Here is a 14,019-nt window from a genome sequence, read left to right as displayed (position 1 = left end):
CCTATATAGTGCAAGGCCAGTTCAGTGCCTGGTGTTCACATGTAGCAAGCACATAATGCCAGTGATATTACAGACTCTCTATTGCTCCTATGAGGAGATTTAGAAATGAAGAAGAGAAAATCAACCGGATAGTTCAGGAAATGTCTAGAAGCAAAGGGAGGTAACTCTTACTTTGTTATACATTTAGGGGAGGTAACTCTTCTCTTGCAGGCATGCCTGATCAGTCCTTACAGAATATAAAGAGTCAATATCAGACCTGGAAATGTCGTCGATATCACTTTTGCACTGAGCTCAGTTTTGCCCAATTGACCAATGGAAATCCACGTAACATATGAAATAGCAATATACTTATATATAGCTCGGCATTGAAGTGAAATGAAGGACACAATAACCATGATGGAGAGAGATGGTTAGGTGGCTGTTATACTGAAACCACGAAATACATTAACTGAGACTTGCTATTGTACTGAAATGAATTGTATTGATGGGTGGGTGTTGCACTGAAACCAAGAAATACGTTTAAGGATGGCTTGGTATTGCACTGAAATAAAGGACTGAATGAACATGATAGCGTGGGGTGGTTGGTTGTCTGTTGTACGGAAACTAAGAAATGTACGTATTTATGGCTCGGTATTGTTCTGAAATGAGGATAGGGGGCCCGGGTAGCTCAGGTGGTAGAGCACTGGACTTGTGATCGAAAGGTCGCTGGTTCGAATCCGGGCCGGGACGGACACGGGTCAACTTTATGTGCAGACCCAGAGACGGTATCCATCTCCCACCCCCGTGTCACCACAGTGGCACGTAAAAGACCTCGGTCATTCTGCCATAAGTGCAGATGGCTGATACCACCTAAACACGCATAAACTTGTGTATCTCATCTAAAGTCGGGTTAAAACCCGGGAACATGCCCCTAATGGCTTTGCCGTGAGGGCGTAAAACTTGAATTTCTCTCTGAAATGAGGACTGAATGGACATGATAGCCAGGATGGTTGAATGTACGAGCACATACACACACACGTACACACGCACATACTCTCTCTCTCTCTCAAACACATACACACACGTACACACACACACACACACACACACACACACACACACACACATTAACATACACACAGACACACACACACACATGCACGCGCGCGCGCACACACACACACACTTACAATAAAGACCATTTGTGGAGCAACTATTCCCCCAACTCTTGATGCTACGTTGCAGGCACCATACCCGATATTCCTGCACAAAAAGATAGATTTAAAAAAAATTTGTTTATACAATTGTCACTTTTCTTATTTCATTAGTTAGTCGCTTTGTGAGCGTGTACGTGAGTGAGTGAGTGAGTGAGTTACATTGGTCGTTCGTTCGTTCGTTGGTTTGTTGGTTCGTTTGTTGGTTTGTCGGTTCGTTGGTTCGTTCGCTCGTTCATTAGGCAATAGATCAGTCAGACAGCTTAATGTCACCCAGAGCGCCTGTTTCTGTATTTCCCTTTAAAGATTTGGTTTTGTTTTGTTTGTTCGTTGTAGTTTTTTTTCGATCCAAACCAGACTTCCTGCAAATATCTGTCAAATGTAAAGCATGTCTCTTCCCCCCCCCCCCCCCCCCTCTTCCACCCCCTTACCTGACTACAGTGGGGAAGTTTTCAGCAGAGAAGACCAGTGCAGCTGCCCATCCTCCCCCCATGGCTAGTTTGGACGTGACGACCATTGCGTTGATGGCCACGCCTGGCGCCCCTGTCACAGTGTGGAATACACTTGTCAGAGTTGTGTTATATTAGAGTAAATAATAGGCAAAGCAACACAAGGGAGACTATTTTTCAGCAACATAGAAGGGTTTCAGTTTCAATGTTGCTGTTATTATTTTATATTTCTCTTCTTCCTCGTTTTCCCCTTTTTCATATTTCTGAAATTATCATTGAACAATTGACTTTGATCTTAGCCAACATCCGGACGAAGCCGGGTCCTGACTGCTAGTTAACATACACAATACCGGATCCTGACTGCTAGTTAACATACAAAATACCGAGTCCGGACTGCTAGTTAACATACAAAATACCGGGTCCTGACTGCAAGTTAACATACACAATACCGGGTCCTGATTGATAGTTAACATACAAAATACCGGGTCCTGACTGCAAGTTAACATACACAATACCGGTCCTGACTGCTGGTTAACATACACAATACCGGGTCCTGATTGATAGTTAACATACAAAATACCGGGTCCTGATTGATAGTTAACATACACAATACCGGGTCCTGATTGATAGTTAACATACAAAATACCGGGTCCTGACTGCTAGTTAACATACACAATACCGGGTCCTGACTGCTAGTTAACATACACAATACCGGGTCCTGACTGCTAGTTAACATACAATATATCGGGTCCTGATTGCTAGTTAACATACACAAAACCGGGTCCTGACTGCTAGTTAACATACACAATACCGGGTCCTGACAGCTAGTTAACATACAAAATACCGGGTCCTGACTGCTAGTTAACATACAAAATACCGGGTTCTGACTGCTAGTTAACATACAAAATACCGGGTCCTGACTGCTAGTTAACATACACAACACCGGGTCCTGACTGCTAGCTAACATACACAACACCGGGTCCTGACTGCTAGTTAACATACACAATACCGGGTCCTGACTGCTAGTTAACATACAAAATACCGGGTCCTGACTGCTAGTTAACATACAAAATACCGGGTCCTGACTGCTAGTTAACATACACAATACCGGGTCCTGACTGCTAGTTAACAAACAAAATACCGGGTCCTGACTGCTAGTTAACATACAAAATACCGGGTCCTGACTGCTAGTTAACATACACAATACCGGGTCCTGACTGCTAGTTAACATACACAACACCGGGTCGTTACTGCTAGTTAACATACACAATACCGGTGTGACGTTTTCATCTTTCGCCGTGTTGATATTTCGCTTCTCGGCCTCGTTGATCTAGTATAAACTCTACACTGAACAAAAAAACACCCTTCGATAGTACTGATGAGCGACCTTGTGTACCTTTCATGCATGGGGCCAAATTTGTCCAACCAATTTGTTTTATTTAACTTAGAAATTTGATTCATCCTAAACTGTTTCCTTCTTACTCAAGGGACGTAACCACTCAGTACACGTTTTCGAAGAATTCGATTTTGGGGTTGAAATCTATTAAATTTTACCACCAATTTTCTTCACATGCAAGAAACTGACATGCTTTTCGTCCTTAAATAATTTCACTTCTTAATTTTACCAGGAAACAACATTTCAGTCTTGAGTATATGTCGAGGGGGAAATATGTACACAGGCGAAAGATGAAATCGTGACACCGGGTCCTGACTGCTAGCTATTAACATACAAAAATACCTTCTACAAAAACAGATTTCCTTTTATTCATAGATAATAAACGAATGTCTCTCTTCATGTCTGTCAGTATTTCTCTTTCTGTCTTTCCCAACTATCGTTTTGTTTTACCTGTCTGGATGAGAATGATGACGATGACAGCGCACACCCCAGCCGACATATACATCAGAAAAGCCGTCCATCGTCGCCCGATTCTTAACACATCATTGTAAATGCATAAATAAAAACAAACATCAAACAAGTAAAAAAACAAACAAGTACAACAACTAAAAAGAAGTCGAAAAGTAAATGTGCGTATAAAAGTAAACACAACTAAAAATGTCAATCAAAAACTACAGGAACATGTACTGAAAACAAGCAACCAATCGAGCATGCAACACAACCATAAATCAGTAAGAAAGAAATCCTCGTCTTAAAATGAAAAGCACACACTATTGAAATAAAACTGTATATCGTGTCTTTAGCTAAAAGTAGGAAGGATGTAAGTAAATGGAGATAAAACAGAGTTTCATAATAATATGCTACAGTGCTCACACATTAAATTGTTATAATATGCTAAAATACACACACTCACACAAGCACACACACACACACACACACACACACACACACACACACACACACACACACACACACACACACACACACACAACCACACCCATCACACAAAATCTCAAATTATCAAAATCCTCCTCAAAACAGCAGCAATGACAACCAAAAACACAAAACCCGTACAGAGAAAAAGCCCATCAAAAACTGACTTGTTGTTGAGAAAGGCAGACAGGAACATGGCTGGTATTTCCACAATGGAAAGAAGGAAGATGTTGAGGTAGAGATTTCCCGACAAGTTCTCCGCCCCAAAAGCTAGAAAGTAATACACTGCCCCACTCGAGAACCTGCTCACACATCAGCAAATCAACTCATCAGTCCACACACTGTGTGTGTATGTGTGTGTGTGTGTGTGTGTGTGTGTGTGTTTGTGTGTTTGTGTGTGTGTGTGTGTGTGTGTGTGTGTGTGTGTGTGTTTGTGTGTTTGTGTGTGTGTGTGTGTGGTGGGTACCCTTTACCCCCTCTCCACATTTTCTGAACAACCCGTGTATTCGCATTCAAGTTCCCCCTTTCATCTTGTTATCGCAACCATGCAATCCAAGCAAACACCTCGAACTCAACCGGCACGGTTGGCCTAGTGGTAAGGTTGGCCTAGTGGTAAGGTTGGCCTAGTGGTAAGGTTGGCCTAGTGGTAAGGTTGGCCTAGTGGTAAGGTTGGCCTAGTGGTAAGGTTGGCCTAGTGGTAAGGTTGGCCTAGTGGTAAGGTTGGCCTAGTGGTAAGGTTGGCCTAGTGGTAAGGTTGGCCTAGTGGTAAGGTTGGCCTAGTGGTAAGGTTGGCCTAGTGGTAAGGTTGGCCTAGTGGTAAGGTTGGCCTAGTAGGAAGGTTGGCCTAGTGGTAAGGTTGGCCTAGTGGTAAGGTTGGCCTAGTGGTAAGGTTGGCCTAGTGGTAAGGTTGGCCTAGTGGTAAGGTTGGCCTAGTGGTAAGGTTGGCCTAGTGGTAAGGCGTCCGCCCCGTGATCGGGAGGTCGTGGGTTCGAACCCCGGCCGGGTCATACCTAAGACTTTAAAATTGGCACCGCCTGGCGTCTGGCATTATGGGGTTAGTGCTAGGACTGGTTGGTCCGGTGTCAGAATAATGTGACTGGGTGAGACATGAAGCCTGTGCTGCGACTTCTGTCTTGTGTGTGGCGCACGTTATATGTCAAAGCAGCACCGCCCTGATATGGCCCTTCGTGGTCGGCTGGGCGTTAAACAAACAAACCTCGAACTCACCAGACGAGAAAAAGGCAAGAGTTTCGCCCCGCAGGTTATTCCGTCGAGTATCACAACTTTTAGAACAACCCGCGTTACTTTAATCTCCTTCTTTGTCTTTGAACCCCCCCCCCCCCCCCCCCCCCCCGTCCCCCCACGTACGCCACCATCACCACCTTAATTGTCCAATACGAAAGCAACTACACTACTCACAAAAAGTTAAGGATCACTATGAGAAAACAGGTGCTCAATAAAATCAGTTCGCTACTGTTATTTATTTCTCAGTCAAACCAAATTGTTATGAATTCTTATTCAGCTGTAAGTGGGCGATGTTGTGTTAGTGGGAAAATTGCACGGGATTCTCTACTACTGAGCTTGGTAGCAAAAGAAAAAGCGGAAACTTGCGAAAAAGGACCTTGTTTTGGACCGTTCAGCCCGAACACATTGCACAAGCCACATGGAAAACCATTATGCACGTGCAAGCACTGCTGTTTATGTGTGAGATGCTGTCACTTGCTTGGCTTTTTGAGAAGACATACCACCAGTTTTAGGCATTATCTGACAATGCCTCCACGACGAAAATTGAACGAGTTTGAGAGGGGACGAGCTGTTGCATGGTTCCAAGATGGTGTCCCCAAGCGAGAAGTGGCCAGGCGACTTCACGTGTCCATCTCGGTCATTGTCAGACTGATTCAACGTTTCACAGCCACTGGGAGGGTCCAGGAAAGACGCAAACCTGGGCGACCAAAGAAGACAACTCCACGTGAAGATCGTCTTATTGAACGACTAGCCTTGCAAACAAGAACAGCCTCTACCAGCATTAATTGAAGGCAGCTGAGGGTGGCTACTAACACCAACATCAGCCAGCAGACCATACAGAATCGCCTTCATGGGTTTGACCTCCGTTCTCGTCGCCCAGCTGTACGGCCACGCTTAACTCCTGCCCATAGGGCAGCACGCCGCGCCTTCTGCAGACGTCACGTGATGTGGACACGTTAGCAATGGTCCCAGGTCCTGTTCAGTGATGAATCACGCTTCACCCTAAACCACAACGACGACCGACTGAGGGTCTGGAGGCGCCAAGGGGAACGCTACATTGACGCCACTGTCCAATAAAAGGTGGCCTTTGGTGGAGGTTCTGTAATGGTCTGGGGGGCCTTCAGCCTTGACCACAGAACACCCTTGTTTCATGTACAGGGTAACCTGACTGGCCTCCGATACCGGGATGAGATCCTTCGACCGCTGGCTGTGCCTACACTGCAGCAGATGGGACCGCAGGCTGTCTACCAGGATGACAACGCTCGACCCCACAGGGCAAGGGTGGTCAACGACTTCCTGCAGCAGTCTGGAGTCAACAGAATAGAGTGGCCAGCATGCAGTCCCGATCTCGACCCGATTGAGAACCTTAGGGATGAGTTGGATCGCAAAGTGAGGAGCAACCATCCCCCTCCCAGGGATGTCCAGCACTTCTACCAGATGCTGCGGGCTGAGTGGCAGGCGCTTCCACAGAGGATCTTCACCACCCTGGTCAACTCTATGAGGACTCGCTGCGTCGAGTGCCAGAACAGCCAGGGCGGTTACACGCACTACTGAACTTTTGGGAGCATTTGAATGCCATGTCTTGTGATTTCAACGACTTTGTGAAATCAAATGTCGATACGTACACACTTTGATAAAATGTACAGACCAAACGATTGCTCGAAATTGAAGGAAATGTATCGTTATCACTAAAGCATTGAATTAAACGTTTGCCAAATACCAACGCATTGGCTTACTTATTTGTAAAGTTATGCATTTGTGTGCAAGTGATCCTTAACTTTGTGTGAGTAGCTTAGAACTAACAGACGAAGAACAGACAGCAGCTTTTTTTGGCCAGCTCCGCAGTTTCAGTAAGGTTCCGGCTATTTAGATCAAAAACATAAGCGTTGCTCTGCAGTTCCTGTCTTCCAATCTCAACTCTTTCAAAACAACCCACGTTACTGTAACCACCTCATTACACCCCCGGTATAGGGGTGTGTATAGGATTCGGTCGATGTGTTTGTTTGTTTGTGTGTTTGTGTTCGCATATAGATCTCAAGAATGAACGGACCGATCGTCACCAAACTTGGTGAACAGGTTCTATACATTCCTGAGACGGTCCTTACAAAAATTGGGACCAGTCAAACACACGGTTAGGGAGTTATTGGTGGATTAAGATTCTACAAGGACTTATAGAGGCACATATTCATGGTCAAAGGGAAATAACCACACTTGTTAGCAGTACCTGCTCAGTTGGTGGCAGTGAGAATGCTAAGGACGGGGGTGTTTTTCCTACCTCGGAGGAATTTCTTGTTCGTTTATGGGCTGAAACTCCCACGTTTACTCATTTTTGCACGAGTGGATTTTGACGTGTATGACCGTTTTTACCCCGCCATAATTAAGGCAGCGGCATACGCCGATTTCGGGAGAAGCATGCTGAGTATTTTCGTGTTTGTATAACCCACCGAACTCTAACATAGATCACGGGATCTTTTCCGTGCGCACTTGGTCTTCTGCTTGCGTGTACACACGAAGGGGCATAAGGCACTAGCAGGTCTGCACACGTGCACATGTTGACCTGGGAGATCGGAAAAATCTCCACCCTTAACCCACCAGGCGGCCGCGGCCAGGATTTGAACTCAAGACCTTCCGATTAGGAGGCCGATGTCTTATCCACAATGCCACTGCGCCCGTCATTTGATACACATTCACCACCAACTGTGCAAGACGGAAAGCAGCTAAAACTCACCAGACGAAGAACAGAGAGCAGCTTCTTTTGGCGAGCTCCGCAGTTTTGAAAAGATCAAGAAAGCTGTAGACACGTGCAGATTTGGCTTTGGACAATTCGAGGCTCGCCAGTTTTCTCGTCAGGTTCTCGTCGGGTTCGAGTCTCCCGTTGACCTTTGCTGCTCGGGCCAGGTTGCGCTGAGCCTCGTCCACTCGGCCATGGACCAGCAGCCAGCGTATACTCTCGGGCATGAACCTGCTCAGGGTGAAGATAAATCAGACACGCATTATATAAATAAGAAGAAAACACACCAGTAACCAGGTTAGGTACGTTTATATCTATAATCAATATTTCGGCACGTTACTGCCTTTGTCGGGATGGTAAGCTTATGCATACGCATTATTACTTACTTACTTACTGCCTTTCACGCCATTATATAAAGGTTTTAATCACACTAAAACGCAACATTATTCAAGAATTGCTTTAGCTTTTTACAGAAATTAACTAATGGAAACAAATCCCACTAGAGCACCAAGGTTGTTCGTTTTTGGTACGTGATCAGCACGTGATCAAGGGGACAGTTGGTCTTATCCCATGTAAACGCCTGGCCAGCTCTGAGACGATTCACACGAGAAGGAGTACGTGTGCCTTTATCCCCGAGTACGCAGTACTAGGGTCCAGCAGACTTTAATTGTGTGTCTGTCTGTCTGTTCGTCTCGACTTAACAGCCTTATTGCTGGGAAACTACTGGGGGCAGTTCGTTCAAAAGTTGATACACTAACTTGATAATAGGTCCGATTGATCGTATTAAAACTTCATAATGTTACCTGGGACCTAAATGCGAAATATTCCGCAAAAACGACTCTTAACGGCGGGCGCGATTCGCGGTGGGATAGAACAGCCGTTCGGCTCATAGAACCGCCCAGCCAAGCCAGCGACACCACACGCTTTGCGTGCGTGCGTGCTTTGCGTGCGTGTACCACTGCGCGAGGAGTATAGGCATTATTGAGTTCTCTGGTGAATGTCAAATAAGTTGGCTTGGTGGAAAGCGTTTCCGACTATGGCCAAAGTGAACCGGGTTCGATTCCCGGCATGGGCGGTCTATATATATATTTTTTTTTTTAAATTTTCGTTTACTATTGTTTATTATGAACGTTTTAATGTTTTATTTCACTCTAATAATTTTTTTAATTGTGTAAAATAAATAAATATTTTTTTATTTTTTTTATTTTTTATAAATCCAAGTGACCCGGGTTCGATTCCCGGTATGGGCGGTCTATATTTTTTTGTATTTGTTTTTTAAATTCTCGTTTACTATTGTTTATTATGAACGTTTTAATGTTTTATTTTACTCCAATAATTTTTTTAATTGTGTGAAATAAAAAAAAATTTAATTTTTTTTAAATCCACGTGCACAAGACAAAAACTTTCATACTGGGGGAGCGAGCCAGTCTGAAGAGTACTCGGGTCCAGCGCCAGCGTTTTTTATTGCTTCCAGTGTGAGAGCAATGCTGTAAGTCACGATGAATACACCAGGGATACAGCATCGGTTCCATCGGGTCTGCAGCGTGACTGTTTCTTCTGCATAGTGGTGTTTTATTTGTCGGTTGTTGTTGCTGTGCGAGAAGTGGTCACCTGACATCTCTTTTGTGCGATTTCGGTGTTCGGGAGTGTGACCTTGAAGGATGTGAGGAGAGAGACCTAAGGGGTGACTGAGGCCGGAGAGTGGATGTGTTTGTTCATAGACCATTTATCCTGGACCGCCAACTAGCTCTCTCTCCGCTCTTTCTCTCTATTACGAGGTAGCGGCCTCTCGCATCATAGACCATTTATCCTGGACCGCCAACTAGCTCTCTCTCCGCTCTTTCTCTCTATTACGAGGTAGCGGCCTCTCGCATTTAGGAACCTACGCTTACATGGCCTTTCAGAAATCAGGGGGATGTCATATCCGGTGTCGATTGTAAACATGGACGAAGTTGCCGAGGTAAGTTCTGAAAATGCTAAAATAAACTCAGCTAAAGTGCATATGGAACATGTTTTTCGATGAGTTTTGTTAATTTTAGTTTGGAGTTTTGGAAAATCCAGTTCATTGTCACCTCCCATTGTCACAAATAACTGGAGCGTGCTTTCTTTTCACTGTCTTCGAATCGCTGGCCTTTTAAACCGGACGCTAAGCGCCCCTGAAAGTCGAGCGTCGTAACCTCGAAGGGTCACGTGACGAGTTGGCGGTCCAGGCTATTTGGTCTATGGTTTGCTGTGTTGTGGAAGGATAGTATTTTGTTAATTAGAGTAGGTAGATTTTAGTTTAGTGACTGAAGCAAGAGGAACATGGAAGTGAACTTGTGTCTGAGGACAGAAAGGAGTGCTTCGGCAATGTCGGACTATACCTAACTTTCAGGACTTTTGTGTGTTCGGAGAACGTGTTATTCCGAGGACATGTGTTATGAATAACGATTCTCAGTGATGGAAGTGAACTGTGTGTTCTGCTTCGGTACGGCAAGGAGGTATTTTGTGATGTGATTTTGGTTTGATATATATGATTGATGATTTGAGTTAATAATAAAATGTTTGAAATGTTCATTCGTTGTGTGCCGTGCGTCTTTGTTCGAGTGCGTGTCGTAATCAGCCCGTATGCATGCGTATGTGTGTGTATGACTGTGTGTGTAAAAATGTGTGAATGAGTGTGTGTGTAAAAATGTGTGAATGAGTGTGTGTGTAAAAATGTGTGAATGAGTGTGTGTGTAAAAATGTGTGAATGAGTGTGTGTGTAAAAATGTGTGAATGAGTGTGTGTGTAAAAATGTGTGAATGAGTGTGTGTGTAAAAATGTGTGAATGAGTGTGTGTGTAAAAATGTGTGAATGAGTGTGTGTGTAAAAATGTGTGAATGAGTGTGTGTGTGTAAAAATGTGTGAATGAGTGTGTGTGTAAAAATGTGTGAATGAGTGTGTGTGTAAAAATGTGTGAATGAGTGTGTGTGTAAAAATGTGTGAATGAGTGTGTGTGTAAAAATGTGTGAATGAGTGTGTGTGTAAAAATGTGTGAATGAGTGTGTGTGTAAAAATGTGTGAATGAGTGTGCAACTGCAGAAACCCCGTGCACGGAAAAGCAAACACCGGACCAATAAGTCAGCTCACCTCAAAATTCCTTGACAATGTTGTTGTTGTTGTTGTTGTTGTTGTTGTTGTTGTTGTTTTCTGTCTTCTTGTATTTTGTTCAACGATTATGTTGTTATCATACTCTGTTTTGTTGTTGTTGCCGGTGTTGTTGTTGTTGTTGTTGTTGTTGTTACTGCTGTTGTTGTGGTGGTCTTTGATGTTGTTATTTTCCTTGTCTCATTTGATGTTGGTCAACGATTATATTGTTATCATACTCTGTTTTGTCGTTGTTGCCGTTGTTCTTGTTGTTGTTGCTCTTGTTGCTGTTGTTGTTGTTGTTGTTTTGTTTATTGTTGTTGTTGTTGTTGTTGTCGTTGTTCTGTGAGGTTGTTGTTGCTGCTGCTGTTATTATTGTTTTTGAGGGGCAGACCAACTACAAAGCACGTATTACAATCAAGAATATACTCACCACCAGGCCAAGAGGAAGGGAAGAGTGAAACAGGCGATAGCAATACCCAGGTACTGCCAGTCGTGTAGCAGCCACGCTGCCAGAGCCATGAGTCCCGATCCTTTAATACACAAGCATACACTTAAATTAAAAAAAATAAAAACGTGACATATCGGGTATAGTGAACAAATCCAGTTGCCGACTCGCTGGTTGTGATAGTTCACCCATGTCGGTTTGAACATAGCAGAATCTATTGTGTGGAATTCACCTCTCTTAAAAAATTATTTCAGTCTGAATTATTCAATTTTGACGATTCCATCATTCAGTCAGTCAGTCAGTCAGCCGATCGGCTAGTCGGTAACAGAGTGAGACAGTGTGTAAGTTGGTCAGTCAGTTAGTCAGTCAATCAGTCAGTCAGTCAGTAAGTCGGTCAGTCGGTCGGTCATGTCGGTCAAGTCGGTCGGTTGGTCGGTCGGTCGGTCGGTCAGCCAGTTGGTCGGTCAGTTGGTCAGTCAGTCAGTCGGTCAGTCTGTCAGTCAGTCAGTCAGCCAGTCGGTCAGTCAGCCAGTTGGTCGGTCAGTCAGTCAGTCATTCAGTCAGCTAGTCAGTCAGTCAGTCAGTCAGCTAGTCAGTCGGTCAATCAGTCAGTCAGCCAGTCACGGTCAGTCAGTCGGTCGGTCGGTCGGTCGGTCGGTCGGTCGGTCGGTCGGTGGGCCAGCCAGCCAGCCAGCCAGCCGGTGCTGTCTGTCTGTCAGTCAGTCAGTCAGTCAATCGATCAGCCAGCCAGTCAGTCAGTCAGTCAGTCAGTCAGTCAGTCAGTCAGTCGGTCAATCAGTCAGTCAGCCAGTCACGGTCAGTCAGTCGGTCGGTCGGTCGGTCGGTCGGTCGGTCGGTCGGTCGGTCGGTCAGTCAGCCAGCCAGCCAGCCGGTGCTGTCTGTCTGTCAGTCAGTCAGTCAATCGATCAGCCAGCCAGTCAGTCAGTCAGTCAATCAGTCAGTCAGTCAGTCAGTCAGTCAGTCAGTCAGCCAGCCAGCCAGCCAGCCAGTCAATCAGTCAGTCAGTCTTCTTATTGATAGTTAATCTGCCAGTAAGCCAGACAGTCAGTCAGCTAGTCAGTCAGTCAGTCTGTCAGTCAGTCAGTCAGTCAGTCAGTCAGTCTGTCAGTCAATCATTCAATCAGTCAGCCAGTCAGTCAGTCAGTCAGCCAGTCAGTCAGTCAGTCAGTCAGTCTGTCAGTCAATCAGTCAGTCAGCCAGTCAGTCAGCCAGTCAGTCAGTCAGTCATTCAGTCTGTCAGTCAATCAGTCAGTCAGCCAGTCTGTCAGTCAGTCAGTCAGCCAGTCAGTCAGTCAGCCAGTCAGTCAGTCAGCCAGTCAGTCAGTCAGTCAGCCAGTCAGTCAGTCAGCCAGTCAGTCAGTCAGTCTGTCAGTCAGTCAGTCAGCCACTCAGTCAGTCGTTCAATCAGTCAGCCAGTCAGTCAGTCAGTCAGCCAGTCAGTCAGTCAGTCAGTCAGCCAGCCAGTCAGTCACCCAGTCAGTCAGTCAGCCAGTCAGTCAGTCAGTCAGCCAGTCAGCCAGCGAGTCAGTCAGCCAGCCAGTCAGTCAGTCAGTCAGTCAGTCAGTCAGTCAGTCAGTCAGTCGGTCAGTAAGTCAGTTAGTCCGTTAGTCATTCAGTCAGTCAGTCAGTCAGTCAGCCAGTCAGTCAGTCAGTCAGCCAGCCAGCCAGCCAGTCAGTCAGTCAGCCAGCCAGCCAGTCAGTCAGTCAGCCCAGCCAGTCAGTCAGTCAGCTAGTCAGTCAGTCAGTCAGTCAGCTAGTCAGTCGGTCAGTCAGTCAGTCAGTCAGTCAGTCAGTCAGTCAGCCAGTCAGTCAGTCGGTCAGCCAGTCAGTCAGTCAGTCAGTCAGTCAGCCAGCCAGCCAGTCAGTCAGTCAGTCAGCCAGTCAGTCAGTCAGTCAGTCAGTCAGTCAGTCAGTCAGTCAGTCAGCTAGTCAGTCAGTCAGTTAGTTAGTCAGTCAGCTAGTCAGTCAGTCAGTCAGTCAATCAGTCAGTCAGTCAGTCAGTCAGTCAGTCAGCTAGTCAGTCAGCTAGTCAGTCAGTCAGTCAGCTAGTCAGTCAGTCAGTCAGTCAGTCAGTTAGTCAGTCAGCTAGTCAGTCAGTCAGTCAGTCAGTCAGTCAGTCAGCTAGTCCGTCACAGCGAGTCAGTCAGTCAGGCTGGCTGGCTGACTGGCCGGCTGGCTGGCTGGCAGGCTGACTGACTGACTGACTAGCTGACTGATTGACTGACTGACTTGCTGAGAGAACTCACCCACGGGCCAGGCAGGGATGGCCCCCAGAAAGGCCCGCCACCGCACGTCAGTGAATTCCATGGTGAGTGAGAAGTAGGGAACCAGGTAGCCCCCGGCACTTACGCCAGCCCCGAAACGCGTCACGATGAAAAAGATCCAGTCGGGAGAAAACGCGTTGGCTAAGCTGAACGAGAATTGCCCTGCACAACACGAAGGGTAGAGTTATTGCAAATATTCCGCCAAATCGAATGCAAACGCGACAGAACTGA

General features: G+C 45.8%; 1 protein-coding gene and 1 long non-coding RNA gene across 2 annotated transcripts in view; both read right to left on the bottom strand.

Moving 5' to 3' along the window:
• The window catches only part of LOC138978123 (uncharacterized), a 255,844-nt gene that overhangs the window by 119,777 nt on the left and 122,048 nt on the right, over positions 1-14,019 (bottom strand). The gene's annotated exons all lie outside the window — the stretch shown is intronic.
• The window catches only part of LOC138978112 (organic cation transporter protein-like), a 40,613-nt gene that overhangs the window by 4,852 nt on the left and 21,742 nt on the right, over positions 1-14,019 (bottom strand). Inside the window, exons 5-11 of the mRNA XM_070350748.1 lie at positions 13,771-13,950; positions 11,489-11,588; positions 7,945-8,178; positions 4,139-4,273; positions 3,489-3,571; positions 1,625-1,736; positions 1,170-1,242 (exon numbers count right to left, since the gene is read on the bottom strand). Of these exons, the coding sequence (XP_070206849.1) occupies positions 1,170-1,242; positions 1,625-1,736; positions 3,489-3,571; positions 4,139-4,273; positions 7,945-8,178; positions 11,489-11,588; positions 13,771-13,950 (917 nt within the window). The remainder of the gene's footprint in view (positions 1-1,169; positions 1,243-1,624; positions 1,737-3,488; positions 3,572-4,138; positions 4,274-7,944; positions 8,179-11,488; positions 11,589-13,770; positions 13,951-14,019) is intronic.

Source organism: Littorina saxatilis, linkage group LG10 (genome assembly GCF_037325665.1).
Source record: "Littorina saxatilis isolate snail1 linkage group LG10, US_GU_Lsax_2.0, whole genome shotgun sequence".
NCBI classification, from domain to species: Eukaryota; Metazoa; Mollusca; class Gastropoda; order Littorinimorpha; family Littorinidae; genus Littorina; species Littorina saxatilis.
The sequence above is the reverse complement of the archived record's forward strand: the minus strand, read 5'-3'. Positions and strand labels throughout refer to the sequence as shown.